The sequence below is a fragment of the Apus apus genome, chromosome W (assembly GCF_020740795.1).
Source record: "Apus apus isolate bApuApu2 chromosome W, bApuApu2.pri.cur, whole genome shotgun sequence".
Taxonomy (NCBI): domain Eukaryota; kingdom Metazoa; phylum Chordata; class Aves; order Apodiformes; family Apodidae; genus Apus; species Apus apus.
Window position 1 is genome coordinate 3,485,514 of NC_067311.1, and position 22,332 is coordinate 3,507,845.

Consider the following 22,332-nt stretch of genomic DNA (forward strand, 5'->3'; position numbering starts at 1 on the left):
ATGGTTTGACTCAGGATCAGCAATTAAACCAATGACAACAATGTTCTTGATCCCCTCCCCCTCCCACCCAGGTAGAGAAGGAGAGAGACAATAAGCAAAGGGAGACTTTCCAGATTAAAAACTAAACTAGACAGCTTTAATGAAATACTAAGGATAAAGGAAAATATGTACAAATATATACAAGTATGTGCAGGAATGTGCAAAACCCCTATCACTTCCGCCTAACTCCAGCAATGCCCAACACACTCTCCTTAACTGTGACCAATTCTGAAAAGTCCCAGACACTTTCAGAGACAGTGGCAGTATAGACAGGAGCTGAGAGTAGAGTTATGAGGGTCAGGAAAGCACAGGCCTAGGGAACAACTGTGATGGATAGACGAAGTCCTCCCTGGACACTGACCATGAACAGTAGAAAAGGAAAAAGGGCTTGACTTCTGTGATCCCTGAATTATATATGTGATTAAATACTTTGGTTGGTCAATTCTGCCATATGTCTGGCCCGCTCCTCCCTACGGGAGGGTTTGTCATGGTTTGGCTCAGGATCAGCAATTAGGCCAGCAACAATAATGTGCTTGATCCCCACCCCCTCCCACCCAGGTAAGGAAAGGAGAGGGATAAGGAGGAGAGAGCTTTCCACTGAAAACTAAACTAAATATCTTTAATTAATTAACTGAGGCAATCCCATGCACAAATACAGGTTGGGAGGAGTAAGGATTGAGGGCAGCCCAGAGGAGAAGGACTTGGGGGTAGTGGTGGACCAGAAGTTTAACATGAGCCATCAATGTGCACTTGCAGCCCAGAAAGCCAACCATATCCTGGGCTGCATCAAAAGAAGCATAGCCAGCAGGTCGAGAGAGGTGATTCTCCCCTTCTGTTCTGCTCTGGTGAGACCCCACCTGGAGTACTGTGTCCAATTCTGGAGTCCCCAGCATAAGAAGGACATAGAACTCCTTGAGCGTGTCCAGAGGAGAGCCACAAAGATGATCAGAGGGCTGGAGCACCTCTCCTATGAAGACAGTCTGAGAGAGTTGGGGTTGTTCAGCCTGGAGAAGAGAATGCTCTGGGGAGAACTTATAATGGCCTTCCAGTACCTGAAGGGGGTCTATAGGAAAGTTGGAGAGAGACTTTTATAAGGGCATGTAGCGATAGAACAAGGAGTAATGGTTTTAAACAGGAAGAGGGCATATTTAGGTTAGACATCAGGAAGAAACTATTTAGTGTGAGGGTGGTTAGATATTGGCAGAGGTTGCCCAGAGAAAGTGTTCAAGGTCAGGTTGAATGGGGGTTTGAGCAACCTGGTCTAGTGGGAGGTGTCCCTGCCTATGGCAGGGGGGTTGGAACTAGATGAACTTTAAGGTCCCTTTCAACTGAAACAATTCTGTGATCATGAAATGGTTGAGTTTAAAATTTTCAGTGTAATGAGAAAAAAGGATAGCAGAGTTTCTACTATAGACTTCAGGAGAGCAAAGTTTATGCTATTAAGGGAGCTACTTATCAGAGTACCCTGGGAATCTGCTTTTGAGGGCCTAGGAATCCACAAGTGCTGGTAAATTTTTAAGAACCACCTTTTGAAAGCACAGGAGCAGGCAATCTCATTGTGTTGAAAGTCAAGCAAGTGGGGCAGAAGACCAGCTTGGCTGAACAGGGAACTCCTCGTGGAACTCAAGAGGAGAAATAAATTGTACAATCTCTGGAAGCAAGGTCAGGCTTATCAGGAATATTCCAGAGCCATGATTTTATACGCAGGGAGAAGACATGAAAAGCCAAAGCTGAGCTCGAGTTAAAACTGGCCAGTGTTGTGTCAGACAACAAGAAAGGCTTTTTTTAAGTACATCAATAGCAAGAGGAGGCCTAAAGATAAGATTGGACCGATATTTGTTGAAGATAGTCACCTAACTAATAGGCATGAAGAAAAAGCAGAGGCATTCAATGCTTTTTTTTGTTTGGTTTGGTTTGGTTTTTGCCCCAGTCTTTAATAATACTGGTAGACCTTGGGCTGCCTGGTTCTCTGAGTTAGAGGACTACAAGTGTGGGAACATTGACTTTCCATTTGTGGACACTGAAATTTTAAGGCACTAGCTGAATGTTCAAAAGTCCATGGAGGCAGATGGAATTCATCCAAGAGTACTGAAGGAACTAGTGCATGTTGCACAGCAGGAACCCCTTGTCCCAAACAGGGCAAGATAGCTGGCAAGCTGTATATGCACAAAACAAGATTTATTGTAAACAGTGAAAGGGTCATAAAGAATAAACTAAAAAGGTATAAATCGGATTATGTGAGTGTTAGGATATTGGGGTGGCAAAACAGGGTATTAGGGTAATAAAACAAGAAAGTACCTTAACAATAACATACACAAATAGCTGCTAGTTAATAACTATTACACAAAGGCTAATTGTTTGAATGCTAGCAACTTTATTAATAGGCCTTATACTGGATTTAAAACAATTATTAAAATAATACCTAGGCAATGTGATAATACAATTATTGCAAACTTTTAAAAGGATCCTAAAGCCTTGTAGTTCCAAAGCTTAAAAGTTAAAGCTTTTCTTATGATTTAAAGCAAGCTAATGACGATATGAACAAGAATATTGGGGATATAGGGACTTGATATTTCTTACCCTTTATTTGATTTTGGTTGGATGTCCCTCTCCCTCAACCTCTGGAGGAGTAACCACTCCAGCAGGCATCCCCGCTGGATGGGAGAAGGTTGAGCACACTTTCTAGGGAAAGTGTACAGGAGTCTCCCTGATGAAAGATGGGACCAGGCTTTTATAGAATAAAGGACTGGCTGCTGTCATTTAACTACTTAGCCATGCCTCAAAAATCCTCTATTTTAGTAAGGCTTTTGATACTCTCCCTCACAGCATCCTTCTGGACAAGTTGTCCAACTGCAAGATGAGCAGGTATGCAGTGCAACTGGGTGAAGAACTGGCTGAACAGCAGGGCTCAAAAGGTTGTAGTGAATGGGGCTTCATCCGGCTGGCAACAGGTCACCAGCATGGTGTTCCACAGGGCTCAATTCTAGGGCCAGTTCTGTTCAATATGTTAATGATCTGAATGCAGAAGTTGAATGCACCATTAGCAAGTTTGCTGATGATACCAAGCTAGGAGGTGCTGTTGACTCTCTTGAGGGATGAGAGGCCTTGCAGAGGTCAACAGTGTGCCATGGCAGCCCAGAAGGCAAACTGCATCCTGGAGTGCATCAAACACAGTATAACTGGCTGGTCAAGAGAGGTGATTGTCCCACTGTATTCAGCATTGTTATGGCCTCACCTTGAGTATTGTGTGCAGTTCTGGGTCCCACAATTTAAGAAGGATGTGAAGGTCCTTGAATTCATTCAGAGGAGGAGGGCAACAAAGATGGTGAAAGGGCTGGAAGGCAAGTCCTATGAGGAGGAGCAGCTAAGTACTCTGGGCTTGTCTAGTTTGAATAAAAGGAGGCTGAGGGGCAACCTCATTGTTCTCTACAGCTTCCTGAGGAGGGGAAGTGGAGAGGGAGGTGCTGATCTCTTCTCCCTGGTATCCAATGACAGGACGCGTGGGAATGATTCAAAGCTGTGCCAGGGGAGGTTCAGACTTGACAATAGGATAGGAATCATTTCTTTACTGAGAGGGTGGTCAAACACTGGAACAGGCCCCAAGCCTGTCAGTGTTAGAAGCATTTGGATAATGCCCTTAATAACATGCTTTAACTTTTTGGTCAGCCCTGAATTGGTCAGGCAGTTGGGCTAGATGATTGTTGTAGGTCCCTTTCATCTGAAAATATTATATTCATAGCTTCTACCATTGGCATAATAGTTGTAGAAAATATTTAACTTTGTATTGGGCTGACAACAATTTTAAGGAAAATTCTCATTAAATTCTCATTAAATCTGTCCCTTCATAAGCAGGTTAATAGTTAAGGATGTTTTTGATTTTTGGCTTCCTGAATGAATTTCATAAAACTCCACACTTAAAAATATCTTTTATTTTTAAAGTGACCTGCAGTGTCTGTAACTGAAGTAGACTGAGATTCTTAAGAATGAGTAGACCAGGTATATAGTAATCAAACTCCAGTATTTTTAATAGCTTTTAACAATCTGAATTTTGCAGAGTTCACAAGCTTGAGGTGTGATATCTTAGTCTTAAAAATAAAATGATTGGTTTGCATGCAAAGCTGAACTTTTTTTTTGGTGAAAATCAGCATGTAGAGATTCTAAATTTCTGTACTCTTGCAGTATTTCTTGGGAATTACTTTTTACATTTTAATGAATCAGGATATTCTCAGTTTAAATGCACTAATTTTTGTAGAGAAAGATTGATCATGATAAATTGCAGTTGAACATAACCTTTAGACTAAATGATATGTTTCTTTTTTGCAAACCAAGAAGATATTGCTGTACCCACACATCTTTGAGAAATTATATAGTGTAATTTGCATTTGCTCATACACTAAATTCTTACATCTTTAAGACTAAAACATGAAAGGAGTATTTTTCATTTACTAGTCTAACTTTTGTTCATGACTTGGGTTACAATGTGGGTACAAATTGAGGAAAAATTAAAAATACAGAGAATTGCCAGTATTTGTAAATGGTAGCTTTCATTAATAAATCTTACATACTCTTTCTTAGTAGTGTTGTTCTACATGAAATTATTATTCCTGATTTGGTGGAGTTAATTGTCACGTTATCTTTCAGGAGAGTTTAGATCTAGTAAATAATTAACATTTCTTAGTGAATATTTATTGTTTAGGAAACTACTACTTTCATATTCAACCTTCAATTATTTGTCCAGCCGAAAATGAAATAGTTCTTGAACTGAACTGGTTGAATAAATAGAAATTAACAAATTCCCTTCTGCAGAAAGACTTATTACTGACAAAACCTGGTTCCATGACTTAAATGATTTTTACTTCCTTTAGAAATTTGGTAGGAAAAATATAATAAAATAATAGAATGGTTAAGGTTGGAAGGGACCTTAAAGATCATCAGGTTCCGACCGCCCTGCTATGAGCAGGGACACCTCACGCTAGACCAGGCTGCACAAAGCCTCATCCAACCTGGCCTTGAACACCTCCAGGGAGGGGGCTTCCACAACCTCCCGGGGCAACCTATTCCAGCACCTTACTACCCTCATGGTGAAGAAATTCTTCCTGATGTCTAACCTAAATCTAACCTCTTTCAGTTTAAAACCATTACCCCTTGTCCTATCACTACCCTCTCTGGTGAAAAGCTCCTCCCCAGCTTTCCTATAGGCCCGTCGCGAGCCGATATTGGGGGGCTACCGGCTGTCAGGATGCTTTCGCGACTTCATCCCCCCCGATGTGGAGGAGTTTTTTGAATAAGACCGAGGGCTCACACGTGGCGCTCACCTCTCACAGAGGAACGGCCACTGCGGGACCATATCTTAGAGTGGTAGTTTGAACGCACACCCCCTCCCCACGCTCACAAATTGCTTCTAAGACCAATGTTTACTTCACGAATTAATCGGTTTATTAAGGGTTAACACAAACTGAAGAATGATGTTTAGGGAAAATATAAATGTAAATGGCTACCAGGGAGATATATATATATATATGCAGTAAGAATGTGTCCTTTAGGGAGGTAATGCAAAAAGTGCTGTGCTTTTCTCCGAGAGAGGATTGAGGACCAAAGGGAGGAGAGAAACCCCGACGTCAGTCCTTCTTAAGAGGTAGCGCTGTGTGTGCAAGTATGAGGAGGAGTGTGTGTGTGGGGGGGTGATGTTACCCTCCGGCGGCTTGTCCCCCGACGGCTCCTTTCCTAGCGGCAGTGGCGGTTGGTGACCCCGGCAACCGGCAGCAAAACGGGGTAGGGGGCTCCGGCCCCGACCCCAGGGCTCGGGACCCCGGCACGCTCACCGCTAAGGCTTGACCCGGGGCAGGCAAGCAAGCAGCAAAGTCCCAGCACCAGGCTCCGCAGCAGGGGGGTGTCCCACGCAGAAAGCGTCCAAACAGGCCTCAGGGGGCCCACCTGCAGAACTCGCTGCCTTTTATACCCCTGTGACCCACCTGTCCAGTCATTGTCACTGTCCAGAGCCAATTAGCCATGAGCCCCAAGTTAGGGTGGTGACTATCAGGGGCAATATATGACTTGTCGCCCATCCTTTCTGTCCCTTACCACATCTGTTGTTTTGGTTTCAGTTGTCCTTGAGTAACAAGTCTGTTTTAGTCCCTTAGCTGGGAATAATCAGCAGAAGGCCTTCGCTCGTTTAAAAGGCATTTTGTTTAGACTTATGTGGGGAAGAAAAGAACAGTTTCCCACAGCCCCCTACAGGTACTGGAAGGCCACTATAAGGTCTCCCTGGAGCCTTCTCTCCGGGCTGAATAGCCTCAACTCTCTCAGCCTGTCTTCATAGCAGAGATGCTCCAGCCCTTTGATCATCTTGGTGGCCCTTCTCTGGACCCTTTCCAACAGCTCCATGTAATATCATGTAATTATTAGTTTTGATAGTAATATGTTGAGGTTTTTGTTTATATTTTGCCTGTATGTTTATATTTATTTTTTTGACAGGCTTTACTTTCAGTCTTAGACAAGCTGACATTTCAGTAATTTAAACAGCAAACATATTTTATTTATTTTGTTTTTAAAATACAGCTTCAGTATTCCGATCTCTTTGTGTTTCAGTAATTCCATATTAGATTTTATGTCCTGTTACAAGTAAAATATTTTCTTCCCATCCTGCTGGTGCTATGAACTTGAGTCTGAAAGTGGAGCAGAATTCTGTTCCTCATGCATTGTAGCTACAGTTGTATGTTTCGTCTGAGGTCCTGCTGTGTGCTAAACAGAACACTAAGGAATAGTATCTTGCTGCTATTCTCACCTCTGTTAGAGGTGCAAGTAGCAAAAATACTATATTAAAGAAGCAGCAGGAGCCCTACAAAACCACAGAATTACTGGTATTTTAAGTCACAGCACTTTTCCTCTAATTAATGCAGGGGAAAAATTAGATTGGTACTACAGTATTTGTAAAAAGTCATACATTACCGGCTACTTTAATTTTTCCCCCCCTCTTTCAGGAGTGACAGTTCATTCAGGTTCTTTGTGTTCTTCTTTGTATATATCTGTCAGTGTGGGAAACTGTTCTTTTCTTCCCCACATAAGTCTAAACAAAATGCCTTTTAAGCCAGCGAAGGCCTCTCCTGATTATCCCCAGCTAACGAACTAAAACAGACTTGCTTCTCAAGGACAACGGAACCCAAAACAACAGATGTGGTCCGGGACAGAAAGGATGGGCGACAAGCCATCCTGTGCCCCTGATAGTCACCACAGTAACTTGGGGCTCATGGATGCTCATTGGCTCTGGACAGTGACACTGACTGGACCGGTGGGTCAGGGGGTATAAAAGGTGGCGAGGGCAGCAGGTGAGCCCTTCCCTCCTCCCTGAGGCCCGTTCGGACGCTTTCTGCGTGGGACACCCCCCTGCTGCGGACACTGGTGCTGGGACCCTGCCTGCCTACCTGCCCTGGGTCCAGCCTGAGCCTCAGCGCCGAGCGTGCCGGGGTCCCGAGCCCTGGGGTCGGGGCTGGAGCCCCCTCCCCGTGTTGCTGCCGCTTGAGGGGAAACCAGCGGCCGCTGCACTCGCTGCCGAGAGGCTGCCCCTCCGACACCACGGACCTGCCGTCCTGCCTTCCGGCCGCACACACAGCGCGACCTCTTAAGGAGGACCGGCGTCGGGTTTCCTTCCCTCCTCCCTTTGGTCCTTAATCCTCTCCCTTAAAAGCACCTTTGCATTGCCTCCCTAAAGGACACTTGCTCACCACATACATATTGATATCCCTGGTAGCCATTCACACCTGCATTGTCCCTAAACATCATCCCTCGGTTCGTGTTAACCCTTAATAAGTCAATTAGCTTGTGGAGTAAACCTTGGCTTTAGAGGCAATTTCTGAGCGTGGTGGGGTGGGGGTGCTTTCTAACTACCACCCTGCAATACGGTCCCGCGGTGGCCGTTCCTCCGTGAGAGGCAGCGCCGCGTGTGACCCTCGGGCTTATTCAAAAACCCCTCCACATCGGGAGGGGGAGTCGCAAAAGTATCCTGACAGCCGGTAGCCCCCCGGTACCGGCTTGTGACAGTCAGTTTGCTGTATAATTAGGGAATTCTGAAGGGGAGGGGTGGAAGGCAAACACTTCACTCTCCCATTCTCTCCGAGGGCTGATAAATCTATTAAACACGAACTCACAGGTTCCTTTTTTTGCCACTTCCTGAAACTCTTCCTCTGATTCGGGGGAAACGGGGGTAATGAGCACACTTCAGGAGGTGGAGGGGGTGGGAATGGCACGTCCATGCATGCAGGGGCCGTGGGAGCCAATTTAGTCACTTGCACTGGGGCAGACAATGCCAGTGCCGTGGCTGCAGCTGCCGCGGCTGCAGCTTCCCGATCTGCCTTAAGCTGTTTTAACGACTCCAGCACAAGCCGCCAAGTTGTTAACGACTTTGTGGCGGCATCCCAAAGCGCATGCCCCGCCTCCTCCCATGTCTATAAAAAAGGCTGTTTGTGCATCAGCCTGCACACCATTCTTCTGGCACCAGACAAGCAAAGTACGTAGTGCATGCTCATCATATTTTTGCCCTGCTTTTCCAGTATTCGTAGCAGAACAGCTAATATAGACCTCTCTTCTGCTGACATCTGCACCCCCGTATTTCTGTTCCCAGCTGCTCACCTTTTTTCCCCAAAGGTATCTATTTCTTCTGTGTCTGGACTAGGCTCTCGATTCGCCTTTTTTTGCTTAGCTGGGCTCCGCCACCAGCTGCTCTCAGGTCCGCAGCCACCAATCCCTTTCACGTCGGGGTCACCATTTGCGGCAGATGCACAGCTGACGCACCATGATGGTCACAAGCATCAGTGGTTTATTAAGGGTTATATTGCATTTTTATACTTTGCTCTGCTGTCCACGTGCCTTACACTTCCTTCCTATTGGTTAACACCTTCTGTTCACACGTTCTATCTTATTCTATGATAGGCTACAAACTTCTTACATTTTCTTACAAGAATGTTAACACACATCCATATCTCTCTCATACCTTCTTTCCCTCAAACTTGTTTATCTCTAACTGTCAAGGGCACAGCTGTAGTTTGCCGAGATCAAGGCCGTCCACGGCCCATAGCTGATTGCCCACACATGGGAAATAAGCAGGAGGAACTGCAAGTGTGTGTAACCCTGCAGAGCTATGAGGTTATTGGCATCACTGAGACGTGGTGGGACAACTCCTATGACTGGAGCATGGGAATGGAGGGATATAAGCTCTTTAGGAAGGACAGGCAGGGGAGAAGAGGAGGGGGTGTTGCCCTCTACATCAACGACCAGCTGGAGTCCATGGAGCTCCACCTGGGGATGGATGAGGAGCTGACAGAGAGTTTATGGATCAGGGTTAAAGGGAAGAAAGGGGCTGGTGATATTACACCTGACCAGGATGGCCTAGTGGATGAGGCCCTCTACAGGATGATAGGTGCAGCTTCCTGTTCACAGGCCATGATCCTCATGGGGGATTTCAACCACCTGGACATCTGCTGGAGGGTCAACAAAGTGTGTCATCCAGCACCTCAATTTCCTTTCTGAAGTGAGGGGCCCAGAACTGTACACAGTACTCGAGGCGAGGCCTCACCAGTGCTGAATACAGGGGGAGAATCACACCCTTACTCCTGCTAGCCACACTATTCCTGATACAAGCTAGGACGCCATTGGCCTTCCAGGCCACCTGGGCACACTGCTGGCTCATGTTCAACTGGTTGCCTGCCAGGCCACTCTCCAGCCACTCTTCCCCCAGTCTGTAGCACTGCCTGGGGTTATTGTGGCCAAAGTGCAGGACCCTGCACTTGGTCTTGTTGAATTTCATGCCATTGGCCTTGGCTCATTGACCCAGCCTGTCCAGGTCCTCCTGCAGCTTCTTCCTACCCTCCGGCAGATTGACACTACCCCCCAGCTTGGTGTCTTCTGTGAACTTACTGAGGGTGGACTCAATCCCCACATCCAGGTCATCAATAAAGATGTTGAATAGGACTAGCCCAGTACTGATCCCTGGGGCACACCGCTGGTCACCGGATGCCAAATGGATGCAGCTCCATTCACCATCACTCTTTGGGCCCGGTCATCCAACCAGTTTTTAACTGGCCAGGTGCACCTGACCAAGCCGTGGATTGCTAGCTTCTCCAGGAGGATGCTGTGGGAGACTGTGTCAAATGCCTCGCTGAAGTCGAGGTAGACCACATCCACAGCCTTCCCCTCATCCACTAGGCGGGTCACCCAGTCATAGAAGGAGATGAGATTGGTCAGGCAGGACCTTCCTTTCCTAAACCCATGTTGGCTGGACCTGATCCCCTGGTTGTCTTCTACATGCTGCTTGATGCCACTCAGGATGATCTTTTGCATAATCTTGCCAGGCACTGAGGTCAGGCTGACAGGCCTATAGATCCCCGGGTCCTCCTTCCGTTCCTTCTTGTGGATGAGCATTGGCCAACCTCCAGTCATCTGGGACCTTCCCAGTCAGCCAGGACTGGTGATAAATGATTTAATGGCTTAGCTAGTTTTTCTTCCAGCTTCCTCAGCACCCTAGGATGAATCCCATCCGGACCCATGGACTTGTTGGGATCTAAGTGGCACAGCAGGTCCCTAACTGCTTCCTCCTGGATTACAGGAAGGGGATTCTGCTCCCCATCCCTGTCTACCAACTGAGGAGCCCAGTTGTCCTGAGGGTAGCTATTCTTTTTGTTAAAGACTGAGGCAAAGAAGGTGTTAAGTGCCTCAGCCTTTTCCCCTTTTCCTTGTCCCCTGTTACTAAGTTCCCCCCCTCATCCAATAAGGAATGAAGATTTTCCCTGACCCTCCTTTTGTTATTCATGTATTTATAAAAGCATTTTTTATTATCCTTTACAGAGATGGCCAGATTAAATTCTAGCTGAGCCTTTACATCTCTATTTCTCTTTCTACATGCCCTTACAATATCCTTAAATATTTCCTGATTCACCTGCCCCTTTTTCCAAAGTTGATATACTCTTTTTTATTTCTGAGTTCTTGTAATAGTTCCCCGCTCAACCAGGCCAGTCGTCTTCCCCGCCGGCTCCTTTTTTGGCACACAGGGACAGCCTGCCCCTGCGCCTTTATCTTTTAATTCTTAAAGTAAGCCCAGCCTTCCTGGGCTCCTTTGTTTTTGAGGGCTGCTTCCCAAGGGACTCTCCCAACCACTGTCCTGAATAGACCAAAGTCAGCCCTCTGGAAGTCCAAGGTAGAGGTTTTGCTGATGACCCTCCTAACGTCACCACATATTGGAAATTCTATCATATCATGGTCACTGTGCCCAAGACGACCTCCAACCACTACATCTTCCACCAGCCCTTCCCTGTTCGTAAACAGTAGGTCTAGGATGGCACTACTCCTGGTAGGCTCACTTACCAGCTGTAGCAGGAAGTTATCTTCCATACATTCCAGAAACCTCCTGGATTGCCCCCTTTCTGCTGTGTTGTACTTCCAGCAGACATCTGGTAAGTTGAAGTCCCCCACAAGAACAAGGGATAGTGAACATGAGACATCTCCAAGTTGTTGAAAGAATGTCTCATCAGTCTCTTTATCCTGGTTGGGTGGTCTGTAGCAGACTCCCACTAGGATATCAGCCTCATTGGCCTTCCCCTTTATCCTTACCCATATACATTCTGCCTTGGTGTGTCTAGCATTGAATTCTAGGAAGTCAAAGCACTCCTTAACATATAACACCACCCCACCACAGAGCCTGTAGCCTTCCATTGCAGCATTCCAACCATGCAAATCATCCCACCACGTTTCCATGAAGGCAATTATATCATGGTCTCCATGGTGTGGTGCACAATAGCTTCTAACTCCTCTTGTTTATTTCCCATGTGTTGCAAGCCGGTACTGGGGGGCTACTGGCTGTCAGGATGCTTTTGCGACTCCCCCTCCCGATGTGGAGGGGTTTTTGAATAAGACCCAGGGTCACACGTGGCACTCGCCTCTCACGGAGGAACGGCCACCGCGGGACCGTATTTCAGGGTGGTAGTTAGAATGCACCCCCCCACCACGCTCAGAAATTGCCTCTAAATTCCAAGGTTTGCTCCACAACTAATCGGTTTATTAAGGGTTAACACAAACTGAGGGTTAATGTTTAGGGAAAATGCAAATGTGAATGGCTACCAAGGATATATATATATAGAGAGAGAGAGAGAGAGAAAGTGCCCTTTAGGGAGGCAGTGCAAAAGGTCCTGTGCTTTTAAGGGAGAGGGTTAAGGACCAAAGGGAGGAGGGAAGGAAGCCCGACGTCAGTCCTCCTCCTTAAGAGGCCGCGCTGTGTGCGGGTATGAGGAGAGGAATGCGTGCGTGTGCGTGTGCGTGTGTGGTGATGTTACCCTCCGGCGACTTGTCCCCGACGGTTCCCAGCAGCAGCGGCGGTCGGTGGCCCCGTCTCGGAAGGCGGAACGGCAGGTCCGTGGTATCAGAGGGGCAGCCTCTCGGCAGCGGGTGCAGCGGCCGTTGGTTTCCCCTCAACTGGCAGCAACACAGGGAGGGGGCTCCAGCCCCGACCCCAGGGCTCGGGACCCCGGCACTCTCGGCGCTGAGGCTCAGGCTGGCCCCGGGGCAGGCAGGGTCCGCAGCAGGGAGGTGTCCCACATAGAAAGCGTCCGAATGGGCCTCAGGGAGGAGGGAAGGGCCCACCTGCTGCACTCGCCGCCTTTGATACCCCCGTGACCCACCTGTCCAGTGTCACTGTCCAGAATCAATGAGTGTCCATGAGCCCCAAGTTAGGGTGGTGACTGCCAGGGGCACAGGATGGCTTGTCGTCCATCCTTTCTGTCCCGGACCACATCTGTTGTTTTGGGTTCCGTTGTCCTTGAGAAGCAAGTCTGTTTTAGTTCGTTAGCTGGGGATAATCAGGAGAGGCCTTCGCTGGCTTAAAAGACATTTTGTTTAGACTTATGTGGGGAAGAAAAGAACAGTTTCCCACACCATGCTTCAGGCATTGGCATATATACACTTGAGCCACTGTACAGATATTCCGACCACTAGCCTATTAGTGAGCCCTGTGTTTTTGTTGCTGCATTTATCCTCATTTCCCACCTCGAGTGGGACGGCAGACTGGTGGCCATCCTTAGGCTCATCTCTGGTGAGCCTGGTTTCATCCCCATCCCCCTTCAGACCTAGTTTAAAGCCCTTTTGATGAGCCCTGCTAACTGATGCCCCAGGATCCTTCTCCCACTTCGGGTTAGGCTTCCCCCACCTGTTGCCATACCTGGTGTCCTGTAAGTCCTGTTAGCTGCACCAGTCCTGGACCCAGGAGTTAATCTTCTGGCTCTTCCTGTTTATCCCCTCATCAATCCCTGCTACTGGTGGGATAGAGGAGAACACCACATGTGCTCCCGATCCCCTAACTAGCAGGTTCAAGACCATCTAAAGAACCTGAAAGTGTACATGTCTATGGGACCTGACAAGATACATCCATGGTTCCTGAGGGAGCTGTCAGATGAAGTTGCAATGCCACTCTCCATCATATCTGAAAAATCATGGCAGTCTAGTGAAATTCCCACTGACTGGAAAAGGGGAAACATAACCCCCATTTTCAAAAAGGGAAGGAAAAAAGACCCAGGGAACTACAGACCAGTCAGTCTCACCTCTGTGCCTGACAAGATCATGGAGCAGATCCTCCTGAAGGCTCTGCTAAGGCACATGGAAAACTTGGAGGTGGTTGATGTCAACCAACATGGCTTCACCAAGGGCAAATCGTGCCTGACAAATTTGGTGGCCTTTTATGATGGGGTCACAGCATTGGTGGATAAGGGAAGAGGCAACTGACATAATCTACCTGGACTTGTGCAAAGCTTTTGACAATGTCCCACATGATATCCTATTCTCAAAAGTGGAAGGATATGGATTTGATGGATGGACTACTTGGTGGATAAGGAATTGGCTGGATGGTTGCACTCAAAGAGTAGTGATCAGCAGCTCATTGTCCAGATGGAGACCAGTGATGAGTGGCATTCCTCAGGGGTCGGTACTGGGACTGGTGCTGTTTAACATCTTCGTCAGTGACATGGACAGTGGGATCAAGTGTACCCTCAGCAAGTTTTCTGATGACACCAAACTGTGTGGTGTGGTTGTCACACTGGAGGGAAGGGATGCCAATTTCATGAAGTTCAACAGGGCTAAGTGCAAGGTCCTGCACCTGGGTTGGAGCAATCCCAAGCACAATTACAGGTTGGGCAAACAATGGATTGAGAACAGCCTTGAGGAGAAGGACCTGAGGTTGTTGGTCAGTGAAAAGCTCAACATGAATCAGCAATGTGTGCTTGCAGCCCAGAATTCCAATCATGTCCTGGGCTGCATCAAAGGAAGCCTGGCCAGAAGGTCAAGGGAGGTGATCCTGCCCCTCTATTCTGCACTTGTGAGACCCCACCTGGAGTACTGTGTCCAGTTCTGGAACCCTCAACACAAGAAGGACATAGAGCTCTTGAAGCGAGTCCAGAGGAAGGCCACAAAGATGATCAGAGGGCTGGAGCACCTCTCCTACGAAGACAGGCTGAGAGAGTTGGGGCTGTTGCCTCATAGCAGCCTTCCAATACCTGAAGGGGACCTACAGGAAAGCTGGGGAGGGACTTTTTACAAGGGCGTGTAGTGATAGGATGAGGGGTAATGGTTTTAAACTGGAAGAGGGTAGATTTATTTTGGATGTTAGGAAGAAATTCTTTACTGTTAGGCTGGTGAGACACTGGAACAGGTTGCCCAGGGAGGTTTTGTATGACCCCTCCCTGGAGGTGTTCAGGGACAGGTTGGACAGGGCTTTGAGCAACCTGGTCTAGTGGAAGATGTCCCTGCCCATGCAGGGGGGTTAGAACTAGATGATCTTCTAGGTCCCTTCCAACCCAAACCATTCTATGATTCTTTGATTTTGCTTTTTCATAGATACCTTGATTGACATGAACAAAGTAAAAATGTAATTTTAGAGGGGCAACTCTCCAGGTATGTAGAGTGTGCTTTTAAGGATACTTGGGGAAGGGGTATGAAAAGTAGCCAGATCATCAGAAGATGCTAATTACAGTTTGTATTTTGGAGTTCTTTTGTAGAGTCTGGTTAGGGGTTATCAAACCAATTTGAACAAACCATGTCCAGGAATTACTAGAATCATAGAACTATTCAGGTTGGAAAAGACCCTTGGGATCACCGAGTCCAGCCATCATCCGTACTCTACAAAGTTCTCCCCTAAACCAAATCCACCAACACCACATCCAAACAACCCTTAAACACATCCAGGGATGGTGACTCAACCACCTCCCTGGGCAACCTATTCCAGTGTCTGACCACTCTTTCTGTGAAAAAAAATTCCTAATGTCCAGTCTAAACCTACCCTGTTGCAGCTTGAAGCCATTCCCTCTTGTTCTGTCGCTAATTACCTGTGAAAAGAGACCAGCACCAACCTCTCTACAATGACCTTTCAGGTAGTTGTAGAGACTGATGAGGTCTCCCCTCAGCCTCCTCTTTCTCAAACTAAACATTCCAAGCTCCTTCAAGCATTCTTCATAACATTTATTCTCTAGGCCCTTCACCAGCTTTGTTGCCCTCCTCTGTACTTGCTCCAGCACCTCGATATCTCTCTTGAATTGAGGTGCCCAAAACTGGCCTCACTAGCGCTGAGTACAGGGGGACAATCACCTCTCTACTTCTGCTGGTCACACTATTTCTAATACAAGCCAGGATGCCATTGGCTTTCTTGGCCACCTGGGCACACTACTGGCTCATATTCAGCCGCTTGTCAATTAGAACCCCTAGGTCCTTTTCTGCCAGACAGCTTTCCAGACACACTTCCCCAAGCTCAAGTTCAAGGTCAGGCTTGATGGGGCTCTGAGCAACCTGATCTAGTTAAAGAGGTCCCTGCTCACTGCAGGAGGATTGGACTAGATGGACCTTTAAAGGTCCCTTCCAACCCAACACATTCTATTATTCTAAGTAGAGGAAAGTTTTAGGTTGTTTTGAGTTTACAGAAATGTTTTGCTCTTTTTGGTGGAAGAATCTTTTTCTGTCTTTAAGTTTTACTTAAGGCAACCTGCTTTTTGTGGCTTTAAGTTTGATATTGTACTTTTATGTTGGTGTTTCAATTTTGAAGAATGGGGAAATGTTTGAAGTAGATACTGATATAACAATCTTTTAATTAAATCTGACACTACTTAAAAAAAATATAAACCTCAACTGAGGAAGCATCACTGTGTGGATACAACATAGAAGCTCTGTGTGTGTGGCATGTTTTTGTTTTACTTTTGTAGAAGTTAGAACCTATCTTTTTAGAGACATTTTCTCTACCACAAAGTCATATAGTCTTAAATTATTCTGAAATGACTGTATGACCAAAAAACCCAAAAAAGTTGATGGGCAACTCTCCGTCTCAGTTTCTTCTCAACTCTCCTCACAGATAATCATCTTTACTAAATTTTTCCTTATAGTTTCACTGTGTGCATTGGGAAAATGGCAACTAAGCTGTAAAAGCTTATTATAGAACAGAAATATGCTCGTGTGTAACCTCTGTGACTTTTTGTTAAAAAATATTCAGTTTATTGGAACCATGAGGTTATAAAGCTTCCTTTGATGTGGATACTTGTAGTTGAATGGTTCATGTGATGTGCTAGTAAAGTTTATTTTCTTTTTCCTTCAGTGGGTGGATTTCATCTCTTACTGGTCTTGATGAGAGTATCCCTGTTGGCATCATGATGATAAGTATAGCTGCACTTTTCACAGCATCTGCTGTTATTTCATTAGTTATGTTTAAAAAGGTAAGTTACTTATTATTTCCCCTCTTCTGTTTCCTATGTTTGATCTGTTTTGCTTTCCTGCTTGAGAGAGGTACTTTCTCACAAAGTAATAGGGATTAAATTATATTATTGGGAGTGTGCCTTACCTTTAAAAAACTGCTTCTATAGTACATTTTTGTACCGCCATGAAGTTATGAAATGCTGTTTTTACAGTGCACTTATTTCTGCAAACTAAAATGAGGAAGGATAACTTTGAATAAGAGAAGTTGGGAGATAATCCCACAATGAAAGAGTAAGTGAATGCACTGGACACTAAGGAAGGACCTGTAGATGCCAGGTTGCAATTTTCAAATCTGTGGTGATTCATTGGGCTGAGAGAAGCATGATTCAAATGATTGCTAAGTTTCAGCTCTTATCAAAATTATTCCTAGTAAAATCAATAGAAGAGGGAGATGCCTGACACCTTAGAAAAGGATTTTTATTTCTCTGCTTATATTATTTTAACATTTTGCTGTCAATTAAAGATTTTGTAGCATAAAAGCTCAAAGACACTTTTCTCCCTTGGTTCCTTTTTGTGAATTACCATCCAGAAGGCCTAAGTTTAGATACTAATGTGCTAGTAAGTTTTTTATGTTGTTTTGATTAAAGGTAACTGAGAATTCTGATGATGATGTGCTGGAAATTCTAATAATTCAACCTCAGTTACAGTTATGCTTAAAGGTTTTCACATGCCCAAACTCTTCTAGTCTATTTACAGTAAGCTAGACATTTAAAGCATAGTGTGAGCATGTCCCTTCTCCTTATGTTTTCTGCATAAATACTCAGATACAGGAGAAAAAAAACCACAAGAAAAATATATAGTGAGCATTTTTTTATACTCTTTCTACGATATGCATCTAGATTCTTTTCAGAAAACATGCATACTCAGATATGACCCAGTGTATCTTTATGGATGAGAAATAGTCTCATTTATAACAAAGAAAAAAGTTACAGCATTAATTGTACTGCTAAACTTGAACGAAAATGTCTTTGTAATATTATTTTACAACTTTATTGCTACTTCATTGAATATTAATCAGAAATAGCATTTTAATACTCAGGTACTTGGAAGTTACTCAGGATTTTGGTTTTTTTGTTATACTAGACACTATAAGCCATGTTGTTATTATGGAGAGCAATTGGTCATCACACTAGTTCAGCAGATGTTTATTTGCATTACTGGGATAATTTATACTTCTTAATGTTCAGCCATAGCTTAGCTTAATAGGTTCTTGTAGCCATATCATTCAGTAGAAAACAGTTCACCAGAATGTTATTGACACAGTGGATTAAAACATACTTTTTTGATTTTGTTTCCTGCTGTTTCTTTTAACATGCAGACTTATGAACTCTCTTAATCAGAGAAACACAGAATGATTTGGAAGGGACCTTAAAGATCATTTAGTTCCAACCCCCCTGCATGGGCAGGGACACCTCCCACTAGACCAAGTTGCTCAAAACCCCATTCAACCTGGCCTTGAACACTGCCAGGAATGGGGCATCCATAGCTTCTCCAGGAAACCTGTTCCAGTGTCTCACAACCCTAACACTAAAGAATTTCCTCATAATAGCTAACCTAAATCTACTGTCTTACAGTTTAAAGCCATTACCTCTTGTCCTATCGCTACATGCCCTACTAAAACGTCCCTCCCCAGCTTTCCTGTAGGCCCCCTTCAAGTACTGGAAGGCCGTGATGAGGTCTCCTTGGAGACTTCTCTCCTCCAGGTTGAATAGCCCAAACTCTCTCGTCCTGTCTTCATAGCGGAGGTGCTCCAGCCCTCTGATTATCTTTGTGGCCTTCTTCTGGACTCACTCCAAGAGTTCTATGTCCTTCCTGTGTTGAGAGTTCCAGTACTGGACACAGCACTCCAGGTGGGGTCTCACGAGTGTGGAGTAGAGGAGGAGAATCACCTCCCTTGACCTGCTGGCCATGCTTCTTTTGATGTAGCCTAGGACACGGCTGGAATTCTGGGCTGCGAGCACACATTGCCAGTTAACGTTGAGCTTCTTGTCTGTCATGGTTTGACTCAGGATCGGCAACTAAACCAGAGAAAACAATGTTCTCAATCCCCTCCCCATCCCACCCACGTAGGGAAGGAGAGAGAGAAAAATAGAGAGACTCTTTGGATTGAAAACTAAACTAGACAACTTTAATTAAACACTAATGATAACAGAAAATATGTACAATTATAAACAAATGTGTTCAGGAATATGCAAAACCCTATTGCCTCCCCCCAACCCTCAGAAACTCGCACGGCACTCTCCTTAGCTGTGAACATTCTGAAAAGTCCCGAAGCACTGCTGGAGAGAGCTCAGAGTTACAAGAGTCGAAGTATGCACAGTCTAGGGGTCTAGAACATTCCAGCTGTTATCAGTCCTAGCTGTAACACTTGCTGCTAGTTAAAAGAGAGCTTACTGAATAATAAAAAAATCAGTAAAAGGAAAATTGGCTTCATCCTGGCTCAAACCAGGACATTCCACCCCGTATTCCATACCATGTATTACATATAAGCTCTATCTTTTGCCAACTGTCAAATTAAGGATACTCCCCCAGAGTCAGATTACCTTGAGGTACACATTGTACTTCACCATCCTCCATCATCACACACCAGGTATGTCCAGGTCCCTGAGCAAAAGCAACACCCCGGATAGGTTTACCTTTGCCTGAAGCAGGATAAACCCAGACACTTTCACCCAGCAGGTTTCTTTCACATACCACAGGGACTTTATCCCCATCTGCAGTATGTAGAAGGTCTGACTGAGCAGGACCAGCCTGATTGATGGATTGAAAGTTCCACCACCCATTGCCTTCAGGGTAGCTTTTAAAATACCATTGTACCTTTCAGTTTTCCCCGAGGCTTGTGCATAGCATGGGATATGGTATATCCACTCAATGCCATGTTATTTAGCCCAGTCAGTCACAAGACTGTTTTTGAAAGTAGTCCATTGTCTGACTCAATTCTTTATGGAGTACCGTATCTCCAGAAGATTTGCTTCTCAAGGCCCAGGACAGTATTCCTGGCTGTGGCATGAGGCACAGGATATGTTTCCAACCATCCTGTACTTGTTTCCACCACTGTAAGCACATAGTGCTTACCCTGGCGGCTCTGAGGCAGTGTGATGTAGTCAATTTGCCAGGCCTCCCCATACCTGTGCTTTGACCACCTCCCCTCATACCACAAAGGTTTCAATCATTTTGCCTGCTTAATCCCAGTGCATGTTTCACAGTCATGGATAACCTGTGCAATAGTGTCCATGGTTAAGGCCCCCCCTCAGTCACGAGCCCATCTGTATGTTGCATCTCTGCCCTGATGACCTGAAGTGTCATGGGCCCATCGAGCCAAAAAGAGTTCACCCTTATATTCCCAGTCTAAGCCTATTTGGAACACTTGAGCAGCCTCATCTGCTCGTTGGTTGTGTCGATGTTCCTCAGTGGCTCAACTCAGAGGCACGTGTGCATCTACATGACACACTTTTACCACCAGTTTCTCTATCCGAGCTGCAATGTCTTTCACGGAATCACAGAATCTTAGGGGTTGGAAGGGACCTCGAAAGGTCATCTAACCCCCCTGCCAGAGCAGGGTCACCTAGAGTACATCACACAGGAACTTGTCCAGGCGGGTTTTGAATGTCTCCAGCGAAGGAGACTCCACAACCTCTCCAGGCAGCCTGTTCCAGTGCTCTGTCTCTCTCACAGTAAATAAATTTTTTCTCATGTTTACGTGGAACCTCCTATGCTCCAGTTTGCACCCATTGCCCTTAGTCCTATCACTGGACACCACTGAGAAGAGCCTGGCTCCATCCTCCTGACACTCACCCTTTACATATTTATAAACATTGATGAGGTCACCCCCTCAGTCTCCTCTTTTCCAAGCTAAAGAGAGCCAGCTCCCTCAGCCTTTCCTCATAAGGGAGATGAGTGACATTTGCTATCCTCCAGTCCTCAGGCACTTCTCCTGTTGCCCATGACTTACCAAAGATAATGGATAGTGGCCTAGCAACAACTTCCATCAGCTCCCTCAGCACCCGTGAGTGCATTCCATCTGGACCCATCGATTTATGGATGTCCGGATCGCTTTACTGATCCCTAACCCAATTCTCATCTACCAAAGCAAACTCCTCTATTATCCTGACTTCCTCTGGGGCTTCAGGGATCTGGGGCTCCTGGGGAGAGTCTGCAGCAGTAAAGTCAGAGACAAAGAAGGCATTCAGTAACTCAGCCTTCTTTATAGCTTCTGTCACCAGGGCACCCACCTCATTCAGCAGTGGGCCTTGTTAGTAGATGATGATATGGTGGAGATTCTTGAGCCCATCCCACCACTTCTTGTGGTGGCATTCCGAAGTGTGTGCCTTCTGGCCAGTAAGTAAGTGCTTCTACAATACCTGGACAATTAGGCCTTCCTAATTGAGCTCAATAGGCAATTAAAGCAGTCCATTTACTCCAAGTAGCATAGGTGGCATGATGGATAGGAGAAATGTGACTCTGGAACATGAAGCTCAGTACTGGCAATCTGGGTGCCGGGAGGAGCTGCGTTTCAGTGCCAATCACTTCCAAGTGGCTTTAACTCCTTGATATGCTGCAAGTATCTCCCTTTCAGTTGTTGTGTAGTTGGCCTTGGAACCTCTGTAGCTCTGGCTCCAGAATCCCAAGGATCGACCTCAAGTCTCACCTGGTGCTTTCTGCCAGAGGCTCCAGTTGGGACTGTTGTGTCCAGCTGTGGTGTAGAGCACATTCTTGATGTCTGGCCCTGTCCAAACTGGTCCAAGGGTCATTGCCTGCACAATCTCCTTTTAATGTGCTCAAAAGCTTTCTGTTGGTCACGGCCCCATTTAATGTCACTCTTCTTTCAGGTCACCTCATAGACAGGTTTCACAATTTGACTCTAACCTGGAGTATGCATTCTCCAGAAATCAACAGTTCCTAAAAAGGTTTGGGTGTCTATGGTGGGGCCATAGCTGTTATTTTGTTAATCACGTCCATTGGGATCTGGTGATGTCTATCTTGCCACTTGATTCCCAGGAAATGGATCTCTCATGAAGGTTCCTGGACCTTGCTTCTCTTTGCGGCAAAAACCAGCATCCAGAAGAATTTGGAAGATCTTCTTACCTTTCTCAAAGTTTTCTTCTGGCATGTCACCCCACACAATGATATCGTCAATGTACTGCAGGTGTTCTGGAGCTCCAACCTTCTCCAGTGCAGCATGGATCAGTCCATGGCAAATGGTTGAGCTGTGTTTCCACCCCTGGGGCAGTCGATTCCAGGTGTACTGGACTCCCCTCCAGGTGAAAGCAAACTGTGGCCTGAACTCTGGTGCTAGAGGAATAGAGAAGAATGCATGAGCAATTTCAATGGTGGCATACCACCTAGCTGCCTTCGACTCCAGCTCATACTGAAATTCTAGCATGTCCAGCACAGCAGCACTGAGTGGTGGTGTCACCTCATTTGGGCCACGATAGTCCACTGTCAGCCTCCACTCGCCATCAGGCTTTCGCACTGGCCAGATAGGACTGTTGAAGGATGAGTGTGTCCTGCTGATCACTCCTTGGCTCT

General features: G+C 45.9%; 1 protein-coding gene across 1 annotated transcript in view; it reads left to right on the plus strand.

The window, feature by feature from the left end:
- The window catches only part of LOC127395144 (uncharacterized), a 69,518-nt gene that overhangs the window by 40,999 nt on the left and 6,187 nt on the right, over positions 1-22,332 (plus strand). The window contains exon 2 of the mRNA XM_051641612.1: positions 16,646-16,763. Coding sequence (XP_051497572.1) covers positions 16,646-16,763 — 118 coding nt within the window. The remainder of the gene's footprint in view (positions 1-16,645; positions 16,764-22,332) is intronic.